The following is a 25,485-nucleotide window of genomic DNA, read 5'->3' as shown; positions in this document are numbered from 1 at the left end:
GCTTGTAAATTGTACCATCTGATATTCAGATCCCTAATACTTTTAATTTTATATGTGCACACAATATTATATTTATTTTATTTGTTGACAAAAGCCCATGACATTATAAACAATGCATTACAAGCAACTAGCCATTGAAGTCAGCCACAAAATCTGGATACAGCAGTGCAGCAAACCTGGATTCTGCAAACTACATAGGGGTTCTCTATTAGTCAAATGTATATTTCCTGTATATTAGGGATGCCAGGCTCCACATGGGATTCATTCCCTGGAATTATATCCCATCTCCAGACTACAGTTCCCCTGGAGAAAAAGGGTGCTTTGGAGGGTCAGCTGTATGGCTTTGTGCCCCACTGAGGTCCCTGTACTCCCCTGACTCCATCTCCAAATCTTTAGCAGTTTCCCAGCTCCTGGCAGCCCTACCCTCATCCCTTGCTGGTGGCCTGCATATCCCTGCTCAAATAACAGCCAAACCAAATTACTGGAAGAAAAATATATTTAAGGGAATTGTTCTAGGATCCATTTATCCAGGTTCTCCTCCAGAAAGCACTTGCTGGTTCACTGATAGCTTGCAAATTTTTGACAGCACAGAACAAGATATGTGTAAGTAGGGAGTCATCATAGGAGTAACAAGGGAGCATGGCAGGAAAATATTTTTAATAGCTCTGTGCTTGCCTGCCTTTTGATTATAATAGCAGATTAACACTAAGTACCTTATCTAGGCTCATTATTTTCTGGCAACAAACATTAATTAGAAGTAAAATGTTGTAGCAGTAAATTGGAATGCTCTCTCTCTGTGTCAGTGTATTTCTGAAAGTGAAAAAATAGGCAAATCTAAAATGCATGACCTGTAAAATTTTATAACCTCTTTCACTTTTAAACTGTGAATAAACAAAACATGCTTGTTTCCAAGACCTGTTATATACTAGGGTGCTTCTACCTTTATAATTTGATAACTTCAAAGTCAGGGAAATGACAGAAAATATACTTACCAGGCTTATTTTGGCCCGACTCACAGTGTTGCGATGATTGTTATTTGTGCATCTGTTGTTGAGATTGCTCTCAGTGGCTGTGAGACATCAAGAGCAGAAGTCTGATATTGTAAGGGGGAAATCATATGATGGCACAGAGATAGGCAGTAAGCAGCCCTTGTACAGGATTTTAACACCAAAGGAAAACTGAGAGGCCTGACAGCCACAACTGATGATCAGAGACAAACATTTCCCTAATTACAGGGGATTGAGGAATTCAAGACATAAAAAATATCTGGTGTTACTCTAAGGAAGCAATAGGCAAAGCAGCACTTCAGCAGCTGAAATGAGGCATTTTTTTGGGGGGGGGTAGGGGCTGCACACGAAAGGGAGCTTAGAATACGGGGTTGGGGGGGGGGAGCTGTTAGCTGCTTAATCAAAGCCTAAGAGGGAAATGCAGTTTCTACTAAAAATGTAAATCTCCCCCACTGCTGCACCCGTGTCCTAATCCTATGATCTTCTACCTATCCTTAAAATCAAAATACCCCTTCCCCCCTGCCGAGCCAATGCTGAGAGATGTGTAACTCTCCTCCTACAGATACTACAGTAGCCAAGCAGTAAGGAGCTTAACTGCAGGTGCTACAGTAGCCAGGCAGTAAAGAGCGTATTTGCTTCCTTCCTGCCCATCAAAAGCAGCGTCTGAATGTGGCTCGGCAGTCTCTAACCTCCGGGCACCAGCAAGCAGCCTCCAGCTGGGCTGGTCGGAGGCAAGAGGTCCTTGATCCAAAGAAGCATATTTAACTGAGCAGAGCTCAGGTGCAATAAAGTCATTTATAGAACTACCCGCATGATAAATGGTGAGTTAAATGAAATTCTCCTGGCAAATTTTTTGGCACTACGCCGAATGGAGAAACCCGCAAATTAATTATTGGAGGTGATGCAAATGGCCCTGTGATCCACCCAGCCTCGCATTCTTTTCAAGCAGCCTCCTGCTGGGCTGGACGGAGGCAAGAGGCCAGCTAAACGGCTGAGGTGCCTCTGCCCACATGCAGGACAAACAGAGCTGCTCGGAGTGCCTTTGATTAAGCCTCCGACCACACACACAGCCTTCCGCTGGCCCTGCCCGTCCGCATCGGCAACTCACGGCTGAATGTTAAAGGCACGGCTGCAAATTCTGAGAAAGATCTGAGGCTTTACTATAGCACTTTGTAAAAAAGATTGAAGAGTACCTTCGAGTTTAAAGGGAAGAATAATGCATTTTGGTAAAGGATAAATACTAAGATTAGGACAGAGACTCAGCTCTGGTTTGGCCTCCCTTGGAGTACTGTGTTCAGTTTTGGGCACCACAGTTGAAGAGGGATGTAGACAAACTGCATCATGTCCACGGCCTATTATGCACGGCCACTGAAACGGTGGCATGGAGAACTCGGAGGAGGAAAAAGTAAAGCAAACCGCTTATGCACAGGACAGAACGCAACGGTGGCAAAACCCAGAGTGTCCGATTATGCACGCGGCTACTCCAGAGCCACTTCTGGTTGCGCCCTGGTACCGGGAAGCTCCACTTTATTCCGCATCTCGCTAACGCGGCTTTTTCGGCAACATATGTTGACTCTGCGCCTGGTTGCCACCTGCAGCATGCATAATTGGTGATTTTAGTCGCCGCCATTCCACCCCAAATGCGGACCTTCCACTCCTTGCATAATGGGCCCAGAGGAGGGCAACAAAGATGATGAGGGATTTGAAGACCAAGACATATGAAGAAAGGTTGGGGGAGCTTGGTTTTGTTTAGCCTAGAGAGGAGATGACTGAGAGGGGATCTGATAACCATCTTCAACTATTTAAAAGGCTGCCATATGATGGAGCAGAGTTGTTTTCTCCCGCCTTGGAGGGATGGACCAAAACCAATGGGATGAAATTAATTCAAAAGAAATTTCATCTAAACATCTGGAAGAAGTTCCTGACAGTCAGAGCGGTTTCTCAGTGGAACAGGCTTCCTCTGGAGGTGGTGGGTTCTTCATCTTTGGAAATTTTTAAGCCGAGGTTGGATAGCCATCTGACGGAGAGGCTGATTCTGTGAAGGCTCAAGGGGGTGGCAGATTACAGTGGATGAACGATAGGGTTGTGAGTATCCTGCATAGTGCAGGGGGCTGGACTAGATGACCTATGAGTCCCTTCCAACTCTATTATTCTATGATTCTATGAACCATGGCTGTTTCAAAATTCCATGGTCACCTAGTGTGAATGAAGACTCAACATTAATGTCTACATCTTTCTCTGACTGAAATATCCCTTGGCAGGATGGAGGTCATGTACTTTTATACAGGATTCACCCTAGCTATGTGAAATTGTCCTTACTAGAGTGGGCAAAATGTACAATTTTAACCAGCTGGCTGTTTCACTGATACAGGTTGAACTTGTACCTTCTGCCCTTAAATTTTAAAGATGCAATTAGGTTATAGCTGATTTGTTGGAGTTGCAATCAGCAAGTAATTTGGTGAAGTCAGCTTTGAAGGGCAGTTGTTAAGATGTTAAACTGCTAAACTATTACTATAGTCTCACTATGGCATCAAGTAGTTACTGGGGAGGTTGCTTTGAAAAAGCCCTGAGCACATGTTTAAGGTGGACTCCTAGCCACTTCCTGTTTCTTCAGGAAGAGAAGCCCCATGTGCTTTGCTGAATCAAGCAATCCTCCATTAAGCCTCTCAGCTCTCGCCATCTGTTGATGTGTGCAAGATAGTCTGCCTACAGCCTAGATATAGAGGCTTGCTATGTGTTGCTTTTGTAACTACTGTTTAAACTTTTGTACTTTGCTTCAAGAGGGAGACTGAAGCAGATGAATATGATATATATTTGTAAATAATCTTTCCAGTAAAGGTTTCTCCCTTTTAAACCACAAAGTGCTGTGAGCCTGGAGCCTCATCCAGAAAGGTAGCTAATAACTGCATACTTTCAAACACTCTGCATCCCTAATTTTCTGGAGGGACTCAGGATAAGGTGAACAGATTTTAACATTGGTAAAGCCGGACATCATTGACTGGGGGGGGGGGTGGTTCTTGATTAAAAATTTGGTCTATATGGAGCAACAAAAAATTTCATAGAACGCATAGAATGCAAAAATAGTATTGTAATATGTATTTTTTAATTTCAACATAAGTACAATTTGCCAGGTTCCCCCAGATGTCCCTCCAAAAGTGGAACAATCTGGTCACCTTAACTCAGGACCAAGCCAAGTCCAAAAATCGTAACATGCTTCAAAAGAAATGGGTCTGGCACATTCTTTCCCTGAATGTCACTCCATAGAAACAACAGAGGCATTCTGCTCTTCTAGCCATTTGTATATTAAATCGGTTTAATTGTTAGAGCTGCTAGGAACGTCCATGGGCCTCCAGACAAAAATTCCACCTGAAACTGTCCTATACTTCCTACATATCATATGAAAACAAAGGGTGTGAGTTGCTGTTAGCATGAATATATCTCAATATCCAGCATGTTTTTCCTATCCAGTTTCATTGGGTGACATTGGGCTAGTCATGACCCTGGCAGCGCTGTTCTCACAGAGAAGACTTAGCAGATAAAATACCGATTGGCTCAAGGTCAGTATGAGATTCTAAAATGTGTGTATGTGAGGAGGGGATTTCTCTCACACTGCCTCTTTAATTCAGGAACTTGGGGAGACCTCAGTGCTAAAGCCAGACTGGCACAAATAAAACAGCAACTCTAACTGGAGATTCGATTTCAGCTACGTAATTGAAAATGCCCTATGCATTACTCTCTGTAAAATGAAGAAGGAAAATGATACCCTTAAAAGACTCTGTTTTCATTTAAGTAGTGACCTGTTCATTAGTACTGTGAAATGAAATGGAAATCTATTTTAATTTTCAAGACTGTTTAATTTGTTATAGATAAAATCCTGCAAAACACCTCAGCACTATTATCTCTTTACAAATTGGACAGCATTTCAAGAAACCTTTTGATGATTTTGTCTATGAAACTTTTTGATTCTATAAAATACATCAGGCTAGATTTAACTCTGATTTTGGCTGCACTCTTATTTGTCCCAGAATATGATAGAGCATAGGACCTCCGTATTCATTAACTCAGTGTTGAGGACAAGCATAATTGCTATTTTGGCTAAAGGCCAGGATGAACTAAACAGTAAAGAAGCAAAGATCTTAAGGATATTATTTCAAAAGGAATACACACACAAAAGGAATACACACACATACATGGAGTAGCATTTATTTATGTGTTTGCTCACATATTTGTCTTTATTTGATTATATATTATATTTATTCATCCATAACATTCTCAAGGTGACCTGCCCCAAAGATTAAATATTAGATACAGTTATGACCTCCCAGATTTAAAAATTCAGTAAAAAAATGAAACAGTCCTTATAAAAACATCATAATCATAGAATCATAGAATCATAGAGTTGGAAGGGGCCATACAGGGCATCTAGTCCAACCCCCTGCTCAACGCAGGATCAGCCCAATGCATCCTAAAGCAGGGGTAGTCAACCTGTGGTCCTCCAGATGTCCATGGATTACAATTCTCATGAGCCCCTGCCAGCAAATGCCCCTGACCCAGGTTGACTACCCCTGTTCTAGAGCAAGTAAATTGTGATTTTGATGTGATGTCCCTGTTGATACAGCCCAAAATGGCATTTGCCTTTTTTACAGCAGCATCACACTGCCTGCCCGTGTTTAGTTTACAATCCACAAGCACCCCAAGGTCTTGTTCACACACAGTGTTACCTAGAAGTGTATCCCCCATCCGGTAGGCATGCTTTTCATTTTTCTGACCCAGATGCACAATTTTACACTTATCTTTATTAAATTGCATCTTGTTCTCATTTGCCCATTTTTCCATTGTGTTCAGATCTTGTTGAACTCTGTCTCTATCTTCTGGAGTACTTGCCAGTCCACCCAATTTGGTGTCATCTGCAAACTTGATGAGTAGTCCTTCCACGCCCTCATCTAGATCATTAATAAATATGTTAAAAAGTACCGGGCCGAGCCCCGAGCCCTGAGGTAACCTGCTACTCACCTCCCTCCAGTCTGATAATGAATCTATGGAACCTGCAGCAGAGCTATAAATATCAAAGTGGCAAAGCTTTTAGAACATGGAAGTCTTCATTAGCTTGTGAAATACAGCAGTAGTCCCCAGACCCGGTCCGGGGACCGGGACCTGTCCGTAGATCAGTCGGTACCAGGCCGCGGCTCCTCCTAATCTTCCTCCCCGGCTGCTGCCTCAGTGACTGCCCTGCCACTGTGCTGTGGGCTCACCTATGGTGCTCTCTGGTAGCCGCCATGGCTGGGGCTCCCCCTCGGCCTGGCACTGCACATCTGCTGCTGGCAGCTCCCCCCAGTGGGCGGTGGGAAGTCAGGGGTGCCTGCAGGAAAGCAAGTGGAGCAGGGGCTCAGGCGGCAACATTCCTCAGCAAAAGACTACCCCCCTCCCTGGGCCTCAGTAAAATTGTCAAGCGTTGACAATGATAAAAGGTGATAAAAAGGTTGGGAATCACTGAAATACAGCATAGATGGAAACTGGCAAGTCATACTCAGAAGGCTGGGACATTATGTGAGCAATATTGCTAAAGATGACTTGTATCAGTAGATTGAATATATCTGAATGACAGCACAGCAAAATATAATCCTCAGAGTGAGGAGCATGAGGAGGAATGAATTAGTAGAAACATTCCCTAAGATATGCTGAATCCTAGTCATATAGGGCTTTCAAGGCAATAAGGTACCAGTATCTTGAATTGGCCCTGGAAATGAACTGATAACCGTTCCAGAACTGGGCCAACTCTGGGTTGGCAAGTCATGTGAGACCCAATAGAGACCCAATAGAGATAGTCACTGGACCTCAAAGTTCTGCACCTTCTGCATTATTTAGTTGTGGGAGCTTATGAAAAGGAAATAATCCCCTTACTGAATTGTGTGCAGGTGTAGAGACTCATTTAGGAAATGGAAGGAGGACGTATAATCAAGGAGGAATATAAACAATCAATGCTTGTAGGGAGAGTGTTAGAAAAGGAAAACCTAGACTAGCAAGAAATGATAAAAACAACAAGAAAGGGTTCTTTAGTTATCTTCAAACTAAGAAAAAGAATAGGGACATGGTAGGACCATTGTGGGGACCAGAAAGTGACATTGTAACAGGTGATAAAAAGAGGGCTGAACTTCTCAATTCCTAATCTCCTCAGTGAGGGGAATCATGTTCAACATGGAAAAATCATTTCATGTGATGAGGGATGGGAATTGTGGTCTAGGATCACTGTAGGGGTAGTCCATAAATACCTGGTTACTTTAAATGAAACCAAATCCTCTGGGCAAGATAAATTGCATCCAAGGGTACTAAAAGAACTTGCATATGTAATTTCTGAGCCTCGGATCATTATATGTGACAATTCTTGGAGAACAGGTGAAGTGCCAGAAGATTGGAGGAGGTGATGTTACCATTTTAGTCCACTCTGGTTAGACCTCACTTGGAATACTATATAGGGAAAGTGGAGCATGTTCAGAGGTGGAGAAATCACTTGGGGATGGAATTGGGATCACCATGGGTGGGCAGGTTGTTGTGAGTTCCTGCATTGTGCAGGGGGTTGGACTAGATGACTCTGGAGGTCCCTTCCAGCCCCATGATTCTATGTATCTTGTCATATTGTCATCATAAATATATCTAATTTTCATTGTGGTCAAATATGGAACCATGGACAGGCAAGATGTATCTTCCAACAAACCTGAGAAAAGCTCAAATTGGTGAGGATTAGCATTCAAAAATAATGAAAGCAATATCTGCAGTTTGGCCCTTGTGGTGATTGCTAGGCAACCACAACAATATTGCCCGTCTTCAAGCCTTGGTTTTCATCAGTAAAAGGCAGGAGGAGGAAGGGGCGGAGCTCCCTTTGAGGGAGGGCTTCTCAGGTCCAACCTGCCTGCAATTACCAGGTTACTTGCTACCACTTGAATTGCATGATGCAGTCATGCCTAATTACTTGCTGCTGCTCAGCAGCAATCATCCTACAAAAGCTAGTGGTTACACTTTCAGACTGGGATATAGAGATCATTATCAAATTTTCACATTGCCATGGAAGGTCACTAGGTGATTTTGGGCCAACTGGAGATAGGGGATATATATAAGGTAAGATAGATGCTGGATAGAAAGGTCCCTTCCAGCGGTAACATTACCTCACATGATCTGGACAGTATAGTTCTTTTAATACAGCCTAAAGGGCACTGGAGAACTTTGTAACTTGGAAACCAAGTGTAATTCCATGAGATCTCCAGCCACCACCTGGAGGTTAGCAACCACAGGACAAGTAGAAAGAGCTTCTGTGGTGCGAGGGAGGGCACCCAGAGGCAAAGGGGTTACCTGTCACTGTAGCATTGTGATCTGAAAACCCTATTGGGGCAATGAGGACCAAAAAGTAATAGTCAGGGAGGGAATTTCAGACTTTGCTTTGATGCAATCAACCAGCTCTATGCATTCTTATATACTGATTTCAGCTATGAATGACAGGTACTACCACCTCTTCTTCTTAAGTTTGACACATACACAAAATGCTTGGGCAGGCAATGGTAGGTAGTATGGTGCGGGTCACCTGCTTTTGGTCTTCATGCAGGGGGAAAGGTCACTTATCTTTGGGAATTTTTTTGTGTGTTCTGGATCCCACACATATAAAGGCATGACAGAAATATTTTATTGTCATCTTTTTGCCCCAGGGTCTCCCAAAGAGGGGAATCTACTGTACCATTGACAAATAATAGCCCCTGCAGCCCACCTATAATGTATTTAACTGTGGCTCAGTGGCAGAGAATACACTATGCATGAGGAAGCTTCCAAGTTCAATCCCAGACACCTCCAGTTGAAGGAGTTCAAGTGTTAGACATAATTTTCTCTGCCTGAGACTCCAGCGAACTGCTGCCAGTCAGGGTAAACAGTGCTGAGCTACACTAGTCAATGGCTTGACAGTATAAGGCAACTTCACACAGACATATGAAGTACTTCAAAAACACTAGCATGGATTGTGCAATGCCCTTGTCTATTGTGGAAGCAGCCCTCCATTGTGGACCAAGTTTCTCCAGTGTCATGTTCTTCCATTTGTAGAAGACCAGTATCTTTTGGTGAGCTGAAAAGTACTTACCCTCAGAACAACATGGTCTTCAGCAGAACTACGTTCACAATGGACAAAATAGGGTGCAAGCAAAAAGAAGGCTTAGGGTAAATACAGAGAAAAGAACAGAGTAGATAGATGTAAGCACATCAGTTAAAACGTTTGGTACATGGTTCTTCATAGCTCAAGGAAAAAGTTCAGTCAGATTAAAATCAATTAACAACATGCTAAATATACAATTTTAGAACTGTCATTTGTGATTCCATTACTACATATTAATAGAAAGCTTGATTGACAATTCTCAAAAATCATTTTCAATCTGCAGTTCTATTTTGGTACTAGTACCACTACCATAGAGATAATACATACATATAACACCAATGATTTGATGCAACAGTGATCTGATATTCTTATGATTACAACTTTCAAATCGTAATTACAGCTATACAGCTCCCAATTTTCTTCTCTACCTAATCCAACTTAAATGTATTTATACATTGAAAAATGTAGTTCAGCTTAATTGATTTGTTAAAATTACTTAGCAAATATATTACTAAAAATCACATTAGGTATCTAATCTAAAATTCCTGATTCTGGAACCAAAGCCATTACATTTACTACATTTGCAGAAGCTTGGCAATAAGAGCACGATCCAGGTAACGTTAAATGATCATTTCTGAAGGTGTTTTAAGTCTACCCCTGAAATCAGTGAGACCTGGTTATATGGTGCCCATCATTATTATCTGACAAAACACCCCATGGACCCCTCCCCCACTATTTCCTTGTTCCATTCTCTCACATCAGTCCCTATAGCTCCTCTCATTCCTTCCCATCCTACCATGATCAATTCCCTTCCCTCCTCCTGGAAGCTTCTTCCAGGGAAAACAGTGTGTTGGCCTGGTGGCACAGTGGGGAACCCACAAGAAATATCATGGGGCACCTCCCTTTCCCCTCTATCACCCCATGAACACTATTTTCTCTTGCAACTTCTCTCTATTTTTGTCTCTCCTTCCATCCTAACTGCTCCCACAAAGGAGAGGAGATATGGCTCATTGGCAAAGCATCTGCTTGGCAGGCAGAAGGTCCCAGGAAGCAGCCATTCCTCAGGAACAGTCTGGACAAGTTGAGCGTGCCAGTTGTGAGGCTGGTCCCAGTTGTATTGCTCTTGTTGGACCAGGTCCAGTTGTATACTGGGTAACCCACAAGGGCATTCCATCCATATTATTTCTTCTTTCCCTTCTCCTTGTAGTTTCCATAACTTTTCCTGCTTCCTGAATTCCCTCCAGGCCAGGCTGAACTTTGGAGATTTTTGGTGGGGGGGATCAATAAAATTGAAAGGGTACAGAGGAGAGCGACGAGGATGATCTGGGGCCAAAGGACCAAGCCCTATCAAGATAGGTTGAGGGACTTGGGAATGTTCAGCCTCGAGAAAAGGAGGTTGAGAGGGGACACGATAGACCTCTTTAAGTATTTGAAAGGTTGTCACTTGGAGGAGGGCAGGGTGCTTTTCCCATTGGCTGCAGAGGAAAGGACACACAGTAATGGGTTTAAACTACAAGTACAATGATATAGGCTAGATATCAGGAAAACAATTTTCACAGTCAGAGTAGTTCAGGAGTGGAATAGGCTGTCTGAGGAGGTGGTGAGCTCCCTCTCACTGGCAGTCTTCAAGCAAAGGTTGGATACACACTTTTCTTGGATGCTTTTGGATGCTTTGGGCTGATCCTGCGTTGAGCAGGGGATTGGACTAGATGGCCTGTATGGCCCCTTTCAACTCTATGATTCTATGATTCTATGATTCTATGATCACTTGGGTATGAAATTGGGGTTACTGTGGGTGGGCAGGTAGTTGTGAGTTCTTGCATTGTGCAGGAGGTTGGACTAGATTACCCTGGAGGTCCCTTCCAACGCTATGATTCTATGACAGTGGCTGCTTTCGAAGGTGGAATTGTTCCCCACTGAGCCTTCTCCCAAAAAACCTACCCTCCCTAAGCTCCAACCCCAAAATATTCAGGACTTTTTCAGGGCAGAACTGTCAACCCTAACCTACTTCCTTTGTCAGTTTGACCAGGAGGAAAACTTTTTACAATTTCCCCTTTCCTCCCAGAAGTTGGCTTGCTCACCTGGTAGTTGCCTGAGTGACTAAAGATTTTGTCACCATGCCAGTTCATACAACCTCTACCAGAGATTTCATCACTGGAAGCTGAATACAGTGCAAATGCTCATCTCACTTTAAGACAAAAGCACTTTAAATCAATCCAATTAAATGTGATGATTCATAATGAAAACATAAGACATTGTAGAGCAGCAATCCCCAAGTTTAACTATATTACAGCAAATATCCAGGCATACTAAAAAAAAAATCTTTAAAACACCACCTAGAGAGCTCCTTTCCATTGTTCATGCCCCAAGAACATAGAACAATAGAATCATAGAATCATAGAGTTGGAAGGGACCTCCAGGGTCATCTGGTCTAACCCCCTGCACAATGCAGGAACTCACAACTACCTGCCTACTCACAGTGACCCCAATTTCAAGCCCAAGTAATCCCCCTGTACCACATAAATCTCCAGAATCCAGTTTGGTGTAGTGGTTAGGAGTGTGGACTTCTAATCTGGCATGCCAGGTTCGATTCTGCGCTCCCCCACATGCAACCAGCTGGGTGACCTTGGGCCCGCCACGGCACTGATAAAACTGTTCTGACCGGGTAGTGATATCAGCGCTCTCTCAGCCTCACCCACCCCACAGGGTGTCTGTTGTGGGGAGAGGAATGGGAAGGCGACTGTAAGCCGCTTTGAGCCTCCTTCGGGTAGGGAAAAGCAGCATATAAGAACCAACTCTTCTTCTTCTTCTAAGGTGACCAGAAATCTCTTTCAGTTTAGAGGCTTCCCTGGCTTCAGTCCCTCCCCTTCAGTCACTAAGCACAAAGAACAGAGAAGCCCGTTTGCTGATGTATTGTCCCTTTATTTTTTACACATTCATTCAGCCGAAAATCGGGCCCGTGAGAGGGGGGGGGAGGGGGGATTTTTTTTTTCACTCGGAGGGAGCGTGGCAACGATCAAACGACAGCTCAAACACACCAGGCAGCTGGATGGGTCTCTCCGTTGCAACAAATTAACACAGATTCGTTGCAATGGGTCTGGTTTTTTTTTTAAAAAAACCTTTCTTAAAGGGAAAGGGGCTGTTTGGGAGCATGCTAACGGCTGCCCATTGGCTGCTTGACAGCCAGGGGCGGGACGAGCTCGGCAATAGCGCTTCCTTTCTAGCAATTTCTGCCGAGACCGGAAGCCTGTAGGAAACGCTACAAAATGCAACTGGATTCCACTACAAAGGCAGGTATGCATAACGACGAATTCCACTATTTTAAATGGCGATTTTTCATTCAGTGACCAATTTGCTACAAAGATCCCGGTGCGTAAAGCCCCCTAATCTCTGCTTAAAAAGCCGTGACTTCTTCGGGTAGTAAAAAACTTCCAAAGAAGGAGAACCCACCACCTCCCAAGGAAGCCTGTTCCACTGAGGAACCGCTCTGTCAGGAACTTCTTCTGAATGTTTAGCTGAAAATTCTTTTGAATTAATTTCAAGCCATTGGTTCTAGTCCGACTCTTTCTGGCAACAGAAAACAACTCTACTCCATCTTCTGTGTTAGCGATCCCCAACCTGTGGGCTGCGGACCACATGTGGTTCTTCGACTTATTGGAGGTGGGCCCCGAAGGACGCCTTCTCCCCTCCCCCCAGCCCTTTACTTCACCCCCCCCCCAGCCCTTTACAACACACTTCATTGTTGTGGTGTGTCCGTATCTTATTTTGAAGGAATGTTTAAACATTACCATAGCGATCAGAGAGTACTAGGGCAGTGGTTGAGAGTAGAGGAGTAAACTACCCCCCCACCGGGCCTCAGTAAAAGGCATTGAGTGGTCCCCGGCGTTGAGTGGTCCCCGGTGATAAAAAGGTTGGGGACCACTGTTCTACATGACAGCCCTTCAATTATTTGAAGATGGTTATCATATCACCTCTTAGTCACCTTCTCTCCAGGCTAAACATTCCTCATATGACTTGGTCTCCAAACCCCTCACCATCTTCGTAGCCCTCCTCTGGACATGCTACAGTTTCTCTACATTTTTCTTCAGTAGTGATACCCAAACTGAACACAGTACTCCAAGTCAGGTCTAACCAGAGTGGAGTAAAGCAGTAACATTACCTCACATGATCTGGACACTATACTTCTTTTAATACAGTCCAAAATCCCATACATTTGGGGGATTGCATCACTATATTTATTTAAAGTCCCCTCCCTCTTTTCATAATGTTAAAAATAGCAAATTATTTGGTAACTTTTGCAACCTGACTGCAGTCTTCCCAGTTCCCTTGAAGGAGTAAGTGGCAGTGGCAATTAAGGTGCTTTTTTTCTCTGGCTTTATTAAAACACTGGTTTAAACAAGACTTATGACCAACTTTACCTTTGAGGGAAGAGAGCATAATTATGAGAAAGAATAATATACGGCTGTTCAATTCTTCCTGAAAGGTCTTTGTAAGCAGGTGTTGTGGCTAGTAGGGCTAAAGAAGACAATGAAAGAGTGAATGGGACTTGCTGGTATTTTGTCACAAGGCTTTCTCTCCTTGTTTCTGGTTGGCAGTAGGGCAAAATGAAAAGTTCACTGTAGACAAAAGCATGAGAATCAGGAGAAGTGGTGCAGTAAACTCTGAAAGGGAAATGTCACCATGTACTGACTTTCTCATCATTCTTTTGCAGTTCATCAATTTACTTGCCATATGTGTATACAAAGTTCAGGCTTTTAGAATACAACACGATATATTTCATTTGGCTGGACCCCATAGCACTACTGAGATGGGGCATATATAAGAATCAATAACCATTGAAGAAAATGGGAACACACCACAGTGTGACTCTTGTTTTAGATAGATTCAGCTGTGTTGGTCTGAAGCAGCAGAACAAATTTAGAGTACAGGGGTACCTTTTAGATCAACAAAGTTTTATTTACGGTACTAGGTAAAAAGCCCGCTGCACACATAAGTAACATCATCAACAACAACAACAACAACAGTGATTTATTACCCACCACTTCCAGATGGCTCAGGGCGGGTTACATATGTCTGTATAAACCCCCCCATAAAACCTCAGACATAAAAATCACAATCACAATCACAGAAACCAAAAAGGAAGAAGACATGGCAGAAAACAAAACCCTCCCTAGTCTCAATCCCCCATTAAACACCTCATAGAGCAGTGGGAGGGAATGCAGTGGGTGCTAGCAGGAAGGTGTTTGGGGGGGGTGGAATACGGCGGACGCACGGGGAGTCTGGTTCCATGAGGTGCGAAGTGGCCTCCCCTCCTTGCCCCTTACTATGGCTGCCACCTTGCTGCTGGCTCTGCCGGACCGCCACCACCAATGCCTGTTTGCTGGCACTTCCTCAATGCTGCGCCTGCTGCCTCTCTGCCATCTCCCTGCCACCGTGGTGGCTGCTGGCAGCTGGGTACTGAAGTGGGCTGGGCAGACTTTGGTGGCTGGTGGGGAGTGCGTGGCTGTGAGGCCATGCATGTGCCTCACATTTGGGTGCTGGGGGTGGGTGCTCCACAGGCTAGCCCAATTTGGGTTGGCCTGTAGAGTGGAAGCAGTGTCTGGGCACCCGGACTGGGCCTGGACAAGACCCAGACACCCCTCCACCCATTATATACACCCATTATATACATCACTCTTTCCAGTTATATACAGCCACTATGTGGTAAGGATGAGCTTTTGTGTGCATATCTGAGGAAGTGGGAGCTCTCTGTCTGGACCCCTTCAAAACAGCCCTGTATCACACTACTGTAATTTTCAAGGTCAAGTAATTAGTTCGGAGTGCATTTAAATAATTTTCTGATCTCATTTAAATTCTTTAACAATGAAGGCACAGAATTAAGAACTTTATCCAGGAATCTTCTTGGTCAAATCATTGTTTCAATGTGCTGATGAACCTTCCTCACTGCTATTGTATGTACCTATTTTTAGTATATGTGCTGCAGAAGTGAGCATAGGGTTGCCAGGTCCTCCCTGGTTACTCGCAGGGGATGGAGGATATGGTTGCCACTTGCCTGATCTGGAAATTGGGGATTGAGCCTTGGGATGACCAGGACCTCGGTGATGTACAGTGCCATAGAGTCCACCCTCCAGACCATCCACATTCCCCAGAGGAACTGATCTCTGTAGTCTGGAGGTGAGCTGTGATCATGGCAGATCCCCAGGTCCCACTTGGGGGCTGGCAACCCTAAGTGAGCACAATTGTTATATATCCAGAAGCAAGTTAACAACCTGCTAAAGTTTTGAAAATGCTAATATGATATTCATATATGCAGGAATAAAATGGCTTTTTGCAAGGGTAATTATAATGTAGAATGAAGGTTTTGCAATTAATCAAAATTAATGTTAGAATTGTACTTATCAAAACGAAGCATTAGAGCTGGCTGGGGGGGGGGGAATTAAACATTGTGTTAGTGAATTGTCACTTGGAGATACTAACCACAACCCCAAAGAGAGTTTAATGTGCTTATGCTTATTAAAATCAGTGGGTTTAAGTACAGTTAATTCCATCTTGGATTACGAATTCTTTTTTCTTTAAAGATCCTGCATGATTTTACCACCCTGATGCTTGCAAGTGGGTTCAAAACAGGCAGCACGTTTTAGGGTAATTTCTGTTTTTAAAAAGCAAAGCAATAAGTGGACATACAAACTGATGCTAAAGCAATCCTGCCATATGCAAATTCGTATTTGTATTATACTGCTTACTTAGAGGGGTGTCTGTACATATGAATGGGGGATGTTATATGCAAGTGAACATACTGGAGATACCAGTAGGTGTAACAATGTACAATGTTACATGTTCTCATATTTCTTTGCAGATACACGTCTGCAGAATGCCAAAATATCTGCAACAACCTCTTGATTTGTTTGTTTTTTACAAAGGGAACATGAGAAAGTTCCAAATTTCTCGTTTATCAATCCTTACCTATATCATAGAATAATAGAGTTGGAAGGGATCTCCTGGGTCATCTAGTCCAACCCCCTGCACTATGCAGGACACTCACATCCCTATCACTCATTCACTATAACCTGCCACCCCCTTGAACCTTCACAGAATCAGCCTCTCCGTCAGATGGCTATCCAGCTTAGAGATACTTAAACCACTGCTTTCTGCTTCCCGTGAAAAGCCCCTGTTTTTTGTTGTTCACTGCCCAAAGCCATGGCAAACAGAAATTTGGGGATAAAATGGCTTGGAGCCATTTAAACCTCTGCTTTCTGCTCCATGTGGCTTTTCACAGGGAACAGAAATGGCCCTGAACAATTTAAATCAAACAGCTGAGTGACTGGGAGCTCCCTGCCATTCAGCTGTTTAATTTAAATGATCAAACAGCTGAGTGACTGGGAGCTCTCTCCATTCAGCTGTTTGATTTAAATGTCTTTGAACTATTGAAACCCCTGCTTTCTTCTCCACATTTTTCACAGGGAGCAAAAATCAGGAATTTAAACATTAAATGGTTCACAAAAAAACAGTTTGGTTTGTGAACTGACCTGTTTGTAATTTGGTTCATGGTTCAGCTAACCATGAACTGAAGTGTAAAAATGTGTTTCATACCATCCTTAGTGAATAGCAACCATGACGGCAACCAAATCAGACTGGGGCCACAGCCTGGGGACAACATGTCCCACTGCACCATTCTTAACTTCTTCTCCAGTGACAGTCAGCAGAATTAAAGGGCAATGAGCTATTTGTATTCTGAAATTAAAAGGCTTCTGTTTTAGTTTACAGGCGGGTTAACTGGAAATCATTTAGTTTGAAATTAAGCAGAGTTTGAGTAAAGCATATTTTTAATTACTTAGATATGAAGCAATACTATATATAACTGAAGACTGCTAAATGGAAAATGGCATTTTAAGCTGTACAGAACTTCACAGATGTGCCCCCTAGGGCAGAGGTTTCACATTCATAATACTGACTAATGGGTTGCATACAGCAATCAGTGGGAGGTGCTGGTGGACGTGAATTCTTCCCCTGTCCGTCCAGCAATCCTTTCCAAATCCGGATGGAAGAAGTAGGAAGGATGATTTCATCCCCTTCCTCATCCATTCTGCAGCCTCTCTACCCATATGACTAATAGACCATGTGAATCCTAGAGTGTCAAACAAGGATCTGAGAGATACAGGTTTGAACTTATACTCTGCCATGGAAGCTTGCTGGGTAACTTTGAGGCAGTAACATATTTATAATCTGCTGCCAAGTTGCAGCCAGCCTATGGGCAACCCTAGCAAGGGGTTTCCAAGGTAAGTGAGAAGCAGAGGTGATTTGCCACTGCCTTCCTCCGCAGAGTCTTCCTTAGTGGTGTACTGACCCTGCTTAACTGACTAGATTGTGCTATACCTTGCCATCTTCCTACCCAGTCAGTAACATTGGCTAAAAATGATATAGATCACTTTGAGTCTCTTCTGGGGAGAAGGGAAGGATATAAATCAGGGGTAGTCAAACTGCGGCCCTCCAGATGTCCATGGACTACAATTGTCCTGGGAATTGTAGTCCATGGACATCTGGAGGGCCGCAGTTTGACTACCCCTGATATAAATGAAATAAATTTCCTGGGATCAGAATGGACTGCTTGGGGGGGGGGGGGGGTGGAAGAAAACGAAAGGGAAAGATCTGCAGTCCCTGTGCCCTTGGATTGCTGTCAATTACTCTAATAAAGGTGTGAAACTGATGGCTGCTTTGCCCTGCAGAAGTGGCAACATGTCACAGTAGCTCTCCAGCTTGAATTTCAGAAATATATTTGAATTTCAGAAATATATTTACCTTATACTTTATTCTGTTTTCAGCTTTGTTATATGCAACCATTTTTGGTAATGTGACAACTATCTTCCAGCAAATGTATGCTAACACAAATAGATACCATGAGATGCTGAACAGTGTCCGGGATTTCTTGAAACTCTATCAAGTGCCAAAAGGCTTGAGTGAACGTGTGATGGATTATATCGTTTCTACTTGGTCTATGTCCAGGGGAATAGATACTGAAAAGGTGAGGTGTCAAGACTTTGGAATCTTACTGTCAAATGAATGTTTCTTCTTATAGTTTACCAGCAGCCAATGGTCACTGTAAACCTGAGCAAAACAACTGATATCTTTCAGGTGAAATAAGGGTTGAAGCAAAAGTGCATTTCAATTAATTTTCTTGTTTTGAAGCTATTCTTAATGAAGGCATGAGTGTTGGTTCTAGCAACTTGTGGACACAAAGATTGAGGCTCTATTCTATGTTCCCTTCCACTAGCAGTGTGTTTCAGCTCTGGGAAAGTTTATTTCTGGGACAATGGACAAGGAACCCTATAGGTCAAGAATCTGTGTGAGAGTGGGCCTGTATTCTTCTCTTCCTTCAGCAGAACTGCACTGAAGGAAGAGGCAGAAAGATTTACTTGTCCCTTCCCATACTGCAGTCTCTCAACCCATACGGCTGTTAGTCCAGGCAAGTTCCAGTGGGTCCTGTGATCCCAGAATAGACTTTGGAAAAGAGTTGGAAAGACTATTGCAGGAATGAAATGTGGGCAAAACCTGCAACCATCTGCTTTTCACTGATAGTCACTAGATTCAATCCATTGCTTTGAATGCTATAAAGGCCTCTGGCAGATACAACTGAATGTCCATGATCAAAAGTTTTAAGAGACCTCCCAGAATTTTAAAAGTGCTGTTTGGCACTTCAACCCCTACCTGGTTTTCACACATCTTGAGGTGACTCAAGCAAAGAAAAGCCAAAAAGAGATGGAAAGAAAGAGATTCATCATCACCTTATATAATTCTGCATGGCTAATATAGTTTTCAATACAAAATCATCCTATCCTATATAATTAAATAACTTGTGTTACACAGGTTTCTGTGTGGTTTATTGCAAAAATTAATAGCTTAGGAAACGTTAAATGGAATTTGATGTATGTTTGAAACAAATGAATTGTGCTAAAGATCAGTAACTATGTATTCACATCTTAAGGCATATCATCAATAAAAATAAAAATGTTTCAATGACTAACATGAACCAACCAATATGACTTTGAGTAATATTGACACTGGGCCATAAATCTTTTAAGTCCAATTCTCAAGCACCACTGAATTTACATTAGGCACAACTTCAAGAATATCACAAAATGAATAGATCATGATACGGCTTCTATATCCTTGCTGTTTGATTTAGAATACATTCTAAGCAAGTATATTGAATGTGAATGTCATCTCCCTAATCTCACCATTTTAATTATGTTACCTGTTTGATATGGTGCAGAGTATACAGAAAAACTAAAATTAAGCATTTTCTTCTGATATATAAGTCTTGACAATGTTATTTTTAACAGCTCAAACAGACAGAACCATGAATAAAAAACTAACCATGGTAATTCATTCTACCTAAAATAAAAATATATATTGACTAGCTTCAAAGCCCATTCCTAAGAACAGGCCCTGAAAGGGTCCCCTTCCCTGGGCCCTGGCCAGGCAGCTTAAGGTGGCTTTGGGCGGCAGCTTGCAGCCAAATCAAGTGGGGCGGGCAGGTGCTGGGCAGCTCATTAAAAGGGCAGAGCTCCTTAGCATGCAGTCAGCAGGCCAGGAGGCCCTCATCAGCAGGCCCAGTGAAGCAGGCCAGGAGGCCCTCGTTAGCTAGCCCTCCACCATGACCCTTTGCCCAGGGCCCTCTCACCTGCTGCTGGCTTCAGGCACTAAGGCATCTGAGAGCAAAGAGGCTAGAATCCAGGGACGGAGGGTGGGAGCTGCAGGGGCAGGGCCAATCAGGACAAAGCTGGCTGCTCCCTGATTGGCCCTATTCCAACTTGGACAGCCGGACACATCCCACCCCCTAGGCTGTTTCAGAAATATATAGAGGAACAACAATAGATAAGGATGAAAGAGATGTAAATTTCATTCTTTAAAACATTCTTTATAGTCTGCTTTACTTCCAGGGACTCAAAGAGAGTCAGTTCACTCAACAGAATGTGGCATTCAATAACCAACATTATTAGGATTTTAGAATTGAAGCAAAGCATAAGTATTAACATGACACGTGATTAAGTGCATATGGTTGAGGCCAGGGCAGAGCCTGGGTTCCATCCAAGATCCCTAATCCATCGGCCAGTCTTTCTCTCCTCTCTTTCTTACAGAATTAACGTCCGACCTCTCTCTGAACAAGCGGGGAAAGTGGGGAAAGTTATAGAATAGAATGCCATCTTTTATTGTAATAATGGGGTATTTATGGGATTTTATGTGATTTCACTTTGATTTTATATTTTATTGTGAACCGCCGTGAGACCTTTTGGCGAACAGTGGTATATAAATCCAATAATAAATAAATAAATAAATAAATAAACAAATAAACAAATAAACAAATAAACAAATAAACAAACAAACAAACAAATAAATAAATAAATAAAAATTACATAATAGGAACCTACTTACGATCAGCTATATATAGCAGTATAGCCCACAGTGCAGACAATTTCAACCTGTGGCCAAAACCCCTAAACAGGCTTGGGATTCCACTTACATAAAAGTAGATGTGAAAACCTAATCACTTGGGGATGAACTGCACTAGATTTCATTTTAGCAAATCTTAACATGCTAAAATAATGAGGATACAGAGACAGGGGGTAATGCAGTATTTAGAAACTTTCATGTGTTCTGCTTCTGATTCCCCCTTCCAAATGTTTCCTTTGCAATTTTCCCCTTCTGCCTGGCTCATTTCCGGCTTTGAGTCTGGCTGGGAATAATAATGATAGTAACAATAATGATAATTTATTTGTACCTTGCCCTTCCCCAGTTGGCACAGGAAAAATATAAGTTAAAGGGTAAAGATTTGCAGAGGAGAACTGGTGGGTAGGAAAAACAATTTTTGCCCCCAATTACTTATTTTTTCTTTGATACCATGCATTTCTTTGATACCACACTGGATGCCCCATATTGACCTTCTGGTTATGGGCTCATCATTAGACAAAAGTATTTCTTGACCAAGAAATATGTGTTGACCATTCCAAAGCCTCCTGGCAGAGCTTCAGCATGCCGGCCATTCAGGGTGGAGGAAGAAGCCTCTTTGAACCCTGGAGGGGCAGCCCGGGGGTGAAGGAGCTGGTGAGTGCCTCTCCCAATGGGGAGAGACACTTGCTGGCTCTTTACACTCTACCCCCTGCCCTGTCAGGCAGCAAGGAGAAGGCTAACTAGCATCCCTTGCATTCCAGCATGCAACGAGTCTCATTCCTAGCGTTAGATAGGGGGTTCCTTATAAGAGGTTTAGTATACCTCTCTCATAGCTGCCACCATTCACAAAAAAAAATCACAAAGGAGCTTGGAAACATACATTAGCGCAATGCTAAGCAGAGTTGCACTCTTCTGATTGACTTATTTTCTGATTTATTTCTTTTCTGATTGACTTCAGTGATTTAACTGTGCTAAGGACTGCACTGTAAAAGACTTATTAGCAAATTCTTAACCAACATATTTTTAGAAAAAACACACCCCAGCCAAGTTAAAACCCATTTCAGCTCCATTTATTTCAACAGGAGAGATTTGCAGTGCTATCCTAACCAGAGTTACCTCCTTGTAAGTCATGAACTGAGAAGGGTATAACTCTGTTCAGAGTTGTGGTATTAAGCATATGCTACACTTTGTTGAATCGTGTATCTTACATATGATTTTGGGGTTAAAACTAAGTGAGAGGCTGCCAGCCAGTCTATATATGCATGGACATGAGATGCAAATAGGTTATTTTTTTTCTCTTCCCTAGTGTGTGATTATTCCCTATTATAGGTTAATTAATTTTCTGATTTCAAAGTTTAAAGGCAATTTTGACTGTTTAGTCAACATATCTAGTGTTTGCACTTAGTGCAGTCTTTTTCAAGGAATATGCATATTAAGTGTGAAATAGATTTCTTTTCTATTGATTTTACTGAGCTAAAAACCTTGGAATATTAGCATAATAATTCAATATCCAGCAGAGAATATGGCTGGCCTAAATACATGTTTCCCTTCTTATAAATCCAGGCTCTGTCTTAATGCTGAAGAGCTTTTTAGTTTCATGTTTAAGATGTTGCTAGATGCAAGAGTGAAACAGGGATTTTTAACTGTCTCATAAACTTGCATGCTTTGACAGATCCCAGTTTAAAATAGACGTACTTTTAGTTATCGTTTATCACCTCAAACTAGTACCTCATAATTTATATATTTATTATTATGAATTATTTTACTTTCTTCTATATATGTATTGGAAGATGCATCTATTTACTGTATAAAATTAAAACATCTGTTCATCTGTGGTATCCTGTATTAGAAAATCAAATTAATTGTAGTTCAAAACAAGAAACTGGAAGAAGGTATTGCTGAAATCTATTTATCCCCAGAGTACTAGGGTACATATTTGCTTTAATTACAGAATTACAAAATTTAAAATTTGTTTCCAAAGCACACTTAGAAGTTTGGAGAAAGAAACTGACATACATTATCACAAGTGTTTATTATCAAGATTAGATAACAAAGGGTATAGAACAAGCTTTTGGTTAATCTAGCCCCCTGAGCCCTACACATATATAGTATAGTTTTCTGAGTTCTTCATAGGGTGAAGCCTAACTACCCAACTAACCTCTTGGTGGTTTCCCCGATTTCTCTGTCCCCTCTGAGGTGCTGATAGACTTTCCCTTCACTTAACTTTCTCCTCCACCACCACAGAATTTTAATAATCTTGGCCAATATAAGTAATATATTAATCACAGATGAATTTTTACCAGAAGGGCAGATTAATTCTCATATCTTAATTTTTTAAAAATAATAAAAGTGTATAGAGAATGTCACACAGTAAGATCTTTTGCACACAGGATTAATTCCTGAAATATTCTTCTAGGTTTTACAGATTTGCCCTAAGGATATGCGAGCAGACATCTGTGTTCATCTGAATCGTAAAGTTTTTAAGGAGCACCCTGCATTCAGACTGGCTAGCGACGGATGTCTGCGAGCTCTCGCAATGGAATTTCAGACTGTTCACTGTGCTCCTGGGGATCTCATTTACCATGCTGGAGAAAGTGTTGACAACCTTTGCTTTGTGGTTTCGGGGTCCTTGGAAGTAATCCAGGATGATGAAGTTGTTGCAATTCTAGGTAGGATTTCATACTACCATTCCCCCTATATACACTTTTTAATGTATGTATGTTTTATGTTCTGATGATGATATCTTCTGTTGAGCAGGAGGATGCTTAAAATACACAACCTCACTAATGTCCAATCTAAAACATATAAAGGAGTGCGCATACTTCTGATGATGTGCTGAACACTCCAAAAATTCTCCAGTGTATAACATTTTTTCCTTAATGCAGAGCATTTTCTAAGCCAACACCCACTCAATGCAACAGTATATATCCCCCTCTTATAAGCATGCACTAAGTTGAGTCCCCTCAAAGATAGAGGCTGCTGCTCATAATCACTACACCATGATAGCTATTCATTGAAAACACTTGCTCTTTTATTCAGTTACTGAAAAATATCAAACTGCGAGGAGAGCATTTATGTTTGGGTAGGGGCTATAATCATGGGCCTTGAGGTCTAGACATAAGGGGGAATGTGAAAGAATATGACTGAGGTAGGGGGACAAGGGCTGGAAGATCCGAGGAAGAGGAAAAAACTTTGAGAAAGATGGAGGCTAGGGACTGAAGTGAGTCACATGGTTCTGGTCAGTAAAGTTTTGCATGAGATAACAGGAGCATGGAGAAGCAACTTGTCATTTGGAATGGAGGTAGCTCCCCCCCCCTCAGAAAGGAACCATGGTTGTTTGTTTTTAGGGCTGTCTTAAAACAGTAGAGGGATACAACTCTTAAAAGAAACTTGTCAGAAATAGAAACAAACAAACATGAACATTTGACAGGGAAAATGCAATTTGCCGTCTTGCTCTTGCTCTCTCAGAAAAGAATGCTGGAAGGCTGCTCTTTCACAACAAATGTAAACCGCCCTGAGCCTTCGGGGAGGGCGGTATATAAATCTAAATAAATAATAAAAATAAATAAAAAGATTTGAATAGGTCTGCAACAGGACTAGTGATGAATTTGTAGGCAATAAATCAAATTGAGTACCTAGGGAGCAGGCTTTTGCATAGAGAAGCTCTATATTTAGGAGAAATTCTATTTTTTATGCACAATCTTGCCTGATTTCATTTTTAGAAACGAAGTGCTTTGCAGTTGGAGGTGCACCATCTCTAGCATCCTGGACCCTATAGCATCCTTGACTGTTTTTTTGCTTCTGCACCACTAGTGGCTATTTCATTTCAGGATGGTCTGTAGGGGTATTCTCTGATGAAATCACATTTCACTCAACTATCAGTGTAAGAATTTTGCACTTTACTTTGTGCATATTGAGTTTACATTTTTTGAATGCTCAGAACCTGACAAGAAGACTGGTTAAAGTAAAAAGCCCTAGTTCTCCTCTCCCGTTATCTATTCGTTCTGGTTTCCAATCTGGAGTAGAGGACAATAAAGTGATTAGTAGGACAGTTATGCCAAAGGAGAGCTAGGATGCTGGCCTGCAGTGGTCTGTGAACAGGTACACAATGGAGAAAGTGTGGCTTTTTTCTGCCTTGTTGCTATCACAAGGGAAATGTTTTTATTTCATGTAGACAGAAGTAACAGGATGATGCTAGCTTGAAAACTGAACAGCCTACCTGGAACCTTTACACAGATTTACCTGTTGCTGTAAACATTTTAACATGTTTTTCGATTTATGGACAAAGAAAGCACTTATTTACAACTGCTCAAAGGCTGTAACTGTAGTTCAAATGTACTGTGTATGTTATCTATTGTATCTTAATTTTTTTTTAAGTAATTTAGTCACTTTTTTTCTCCAAGAATAACCTCATACTGGAGGGCCATGATTACCAAAGCATAAGCACTTAGGAGCTACCTGGAGAAAAATCTCTAACCAGAGGGCATTCTGGGTATATTTGTGGCTTGTGGTGACAGCAGAATAGCAGGGAATGAGAAATATCAAAATGACTTTTTTTAGCTAGTAGTGTATTTATATATTATTTGTTTACAACCATAATTAATAAATACATTAAAATATAAGCAAATTTATCTTTTAAAAGGCCAAAGCAGGACATTCTTTATGACTGATAACTACATGGTTTACCTTGAAATATGGTAACTAATAATAAAAATTACCATACTTTCACAAATTTAGACCTCACATCCCAATTTACTAGGGTACTTTATTTCCAGATATTAGTGGTTATAAAAGCTCAGTCCTGCAACCAACATCCAAATTATTTTAACTGTAGATATGTTTTACTTTCAGCTACAAAGGCCTGCATTAGAGTGAAAGTGTTATGCACACTAGAGAGGTTGCTGT

General features: G+C 42.0%; 1 protein-coding gene across 2 annotated transcripts in view; it reads left to right on the top strand.

Moving 5' to 3' along the window:
- KCNH1 (potassium voltage-gated channel subfamily H member 1) overlaps positions 1-25,485 on the top strand; it is a 316,249-nt gene that overhangs the window by 144,507 nt on the left and 146,257 nt on the right. For both annotated transcript variants that reach the window (XR_013231140.1, XM_077338430.1), the window contains exons 8-9: positions 17,955-18,154; positions 22,997-23,249. Coding sequence is in view for 1 of the 2 variants with exons in the window: in XM_077338430.1 (XP_077194545.1) it covers positions 17,955-18,154; positions 22,997-23,249 (453 nt within the window). In the remaining variant the exon portion in view is untranslated. The remainder of the gene's footprint in view (positions 1-17,954; positions 18,155-22,996; positions 23,250-25,485) is intronic.

This window comes from Paroedura picta, chromosome 1, assembly GCF_049243985.1.
Source record: "Paroedura picta isolate Pp20150507F chromosome 1, Ppicta_v3.0, whole genome shotgun sequence".
NCBI lineage: Eukaryota > Metazoa > Chordata > Lepidosauria > Squamata > Gekkonidae > Paroedura > Paroedura picta.
Note: the sequence above shows the minus strand (reverse complement) of the source record. Positions and strands in the feature narration are given on the sequence as shown.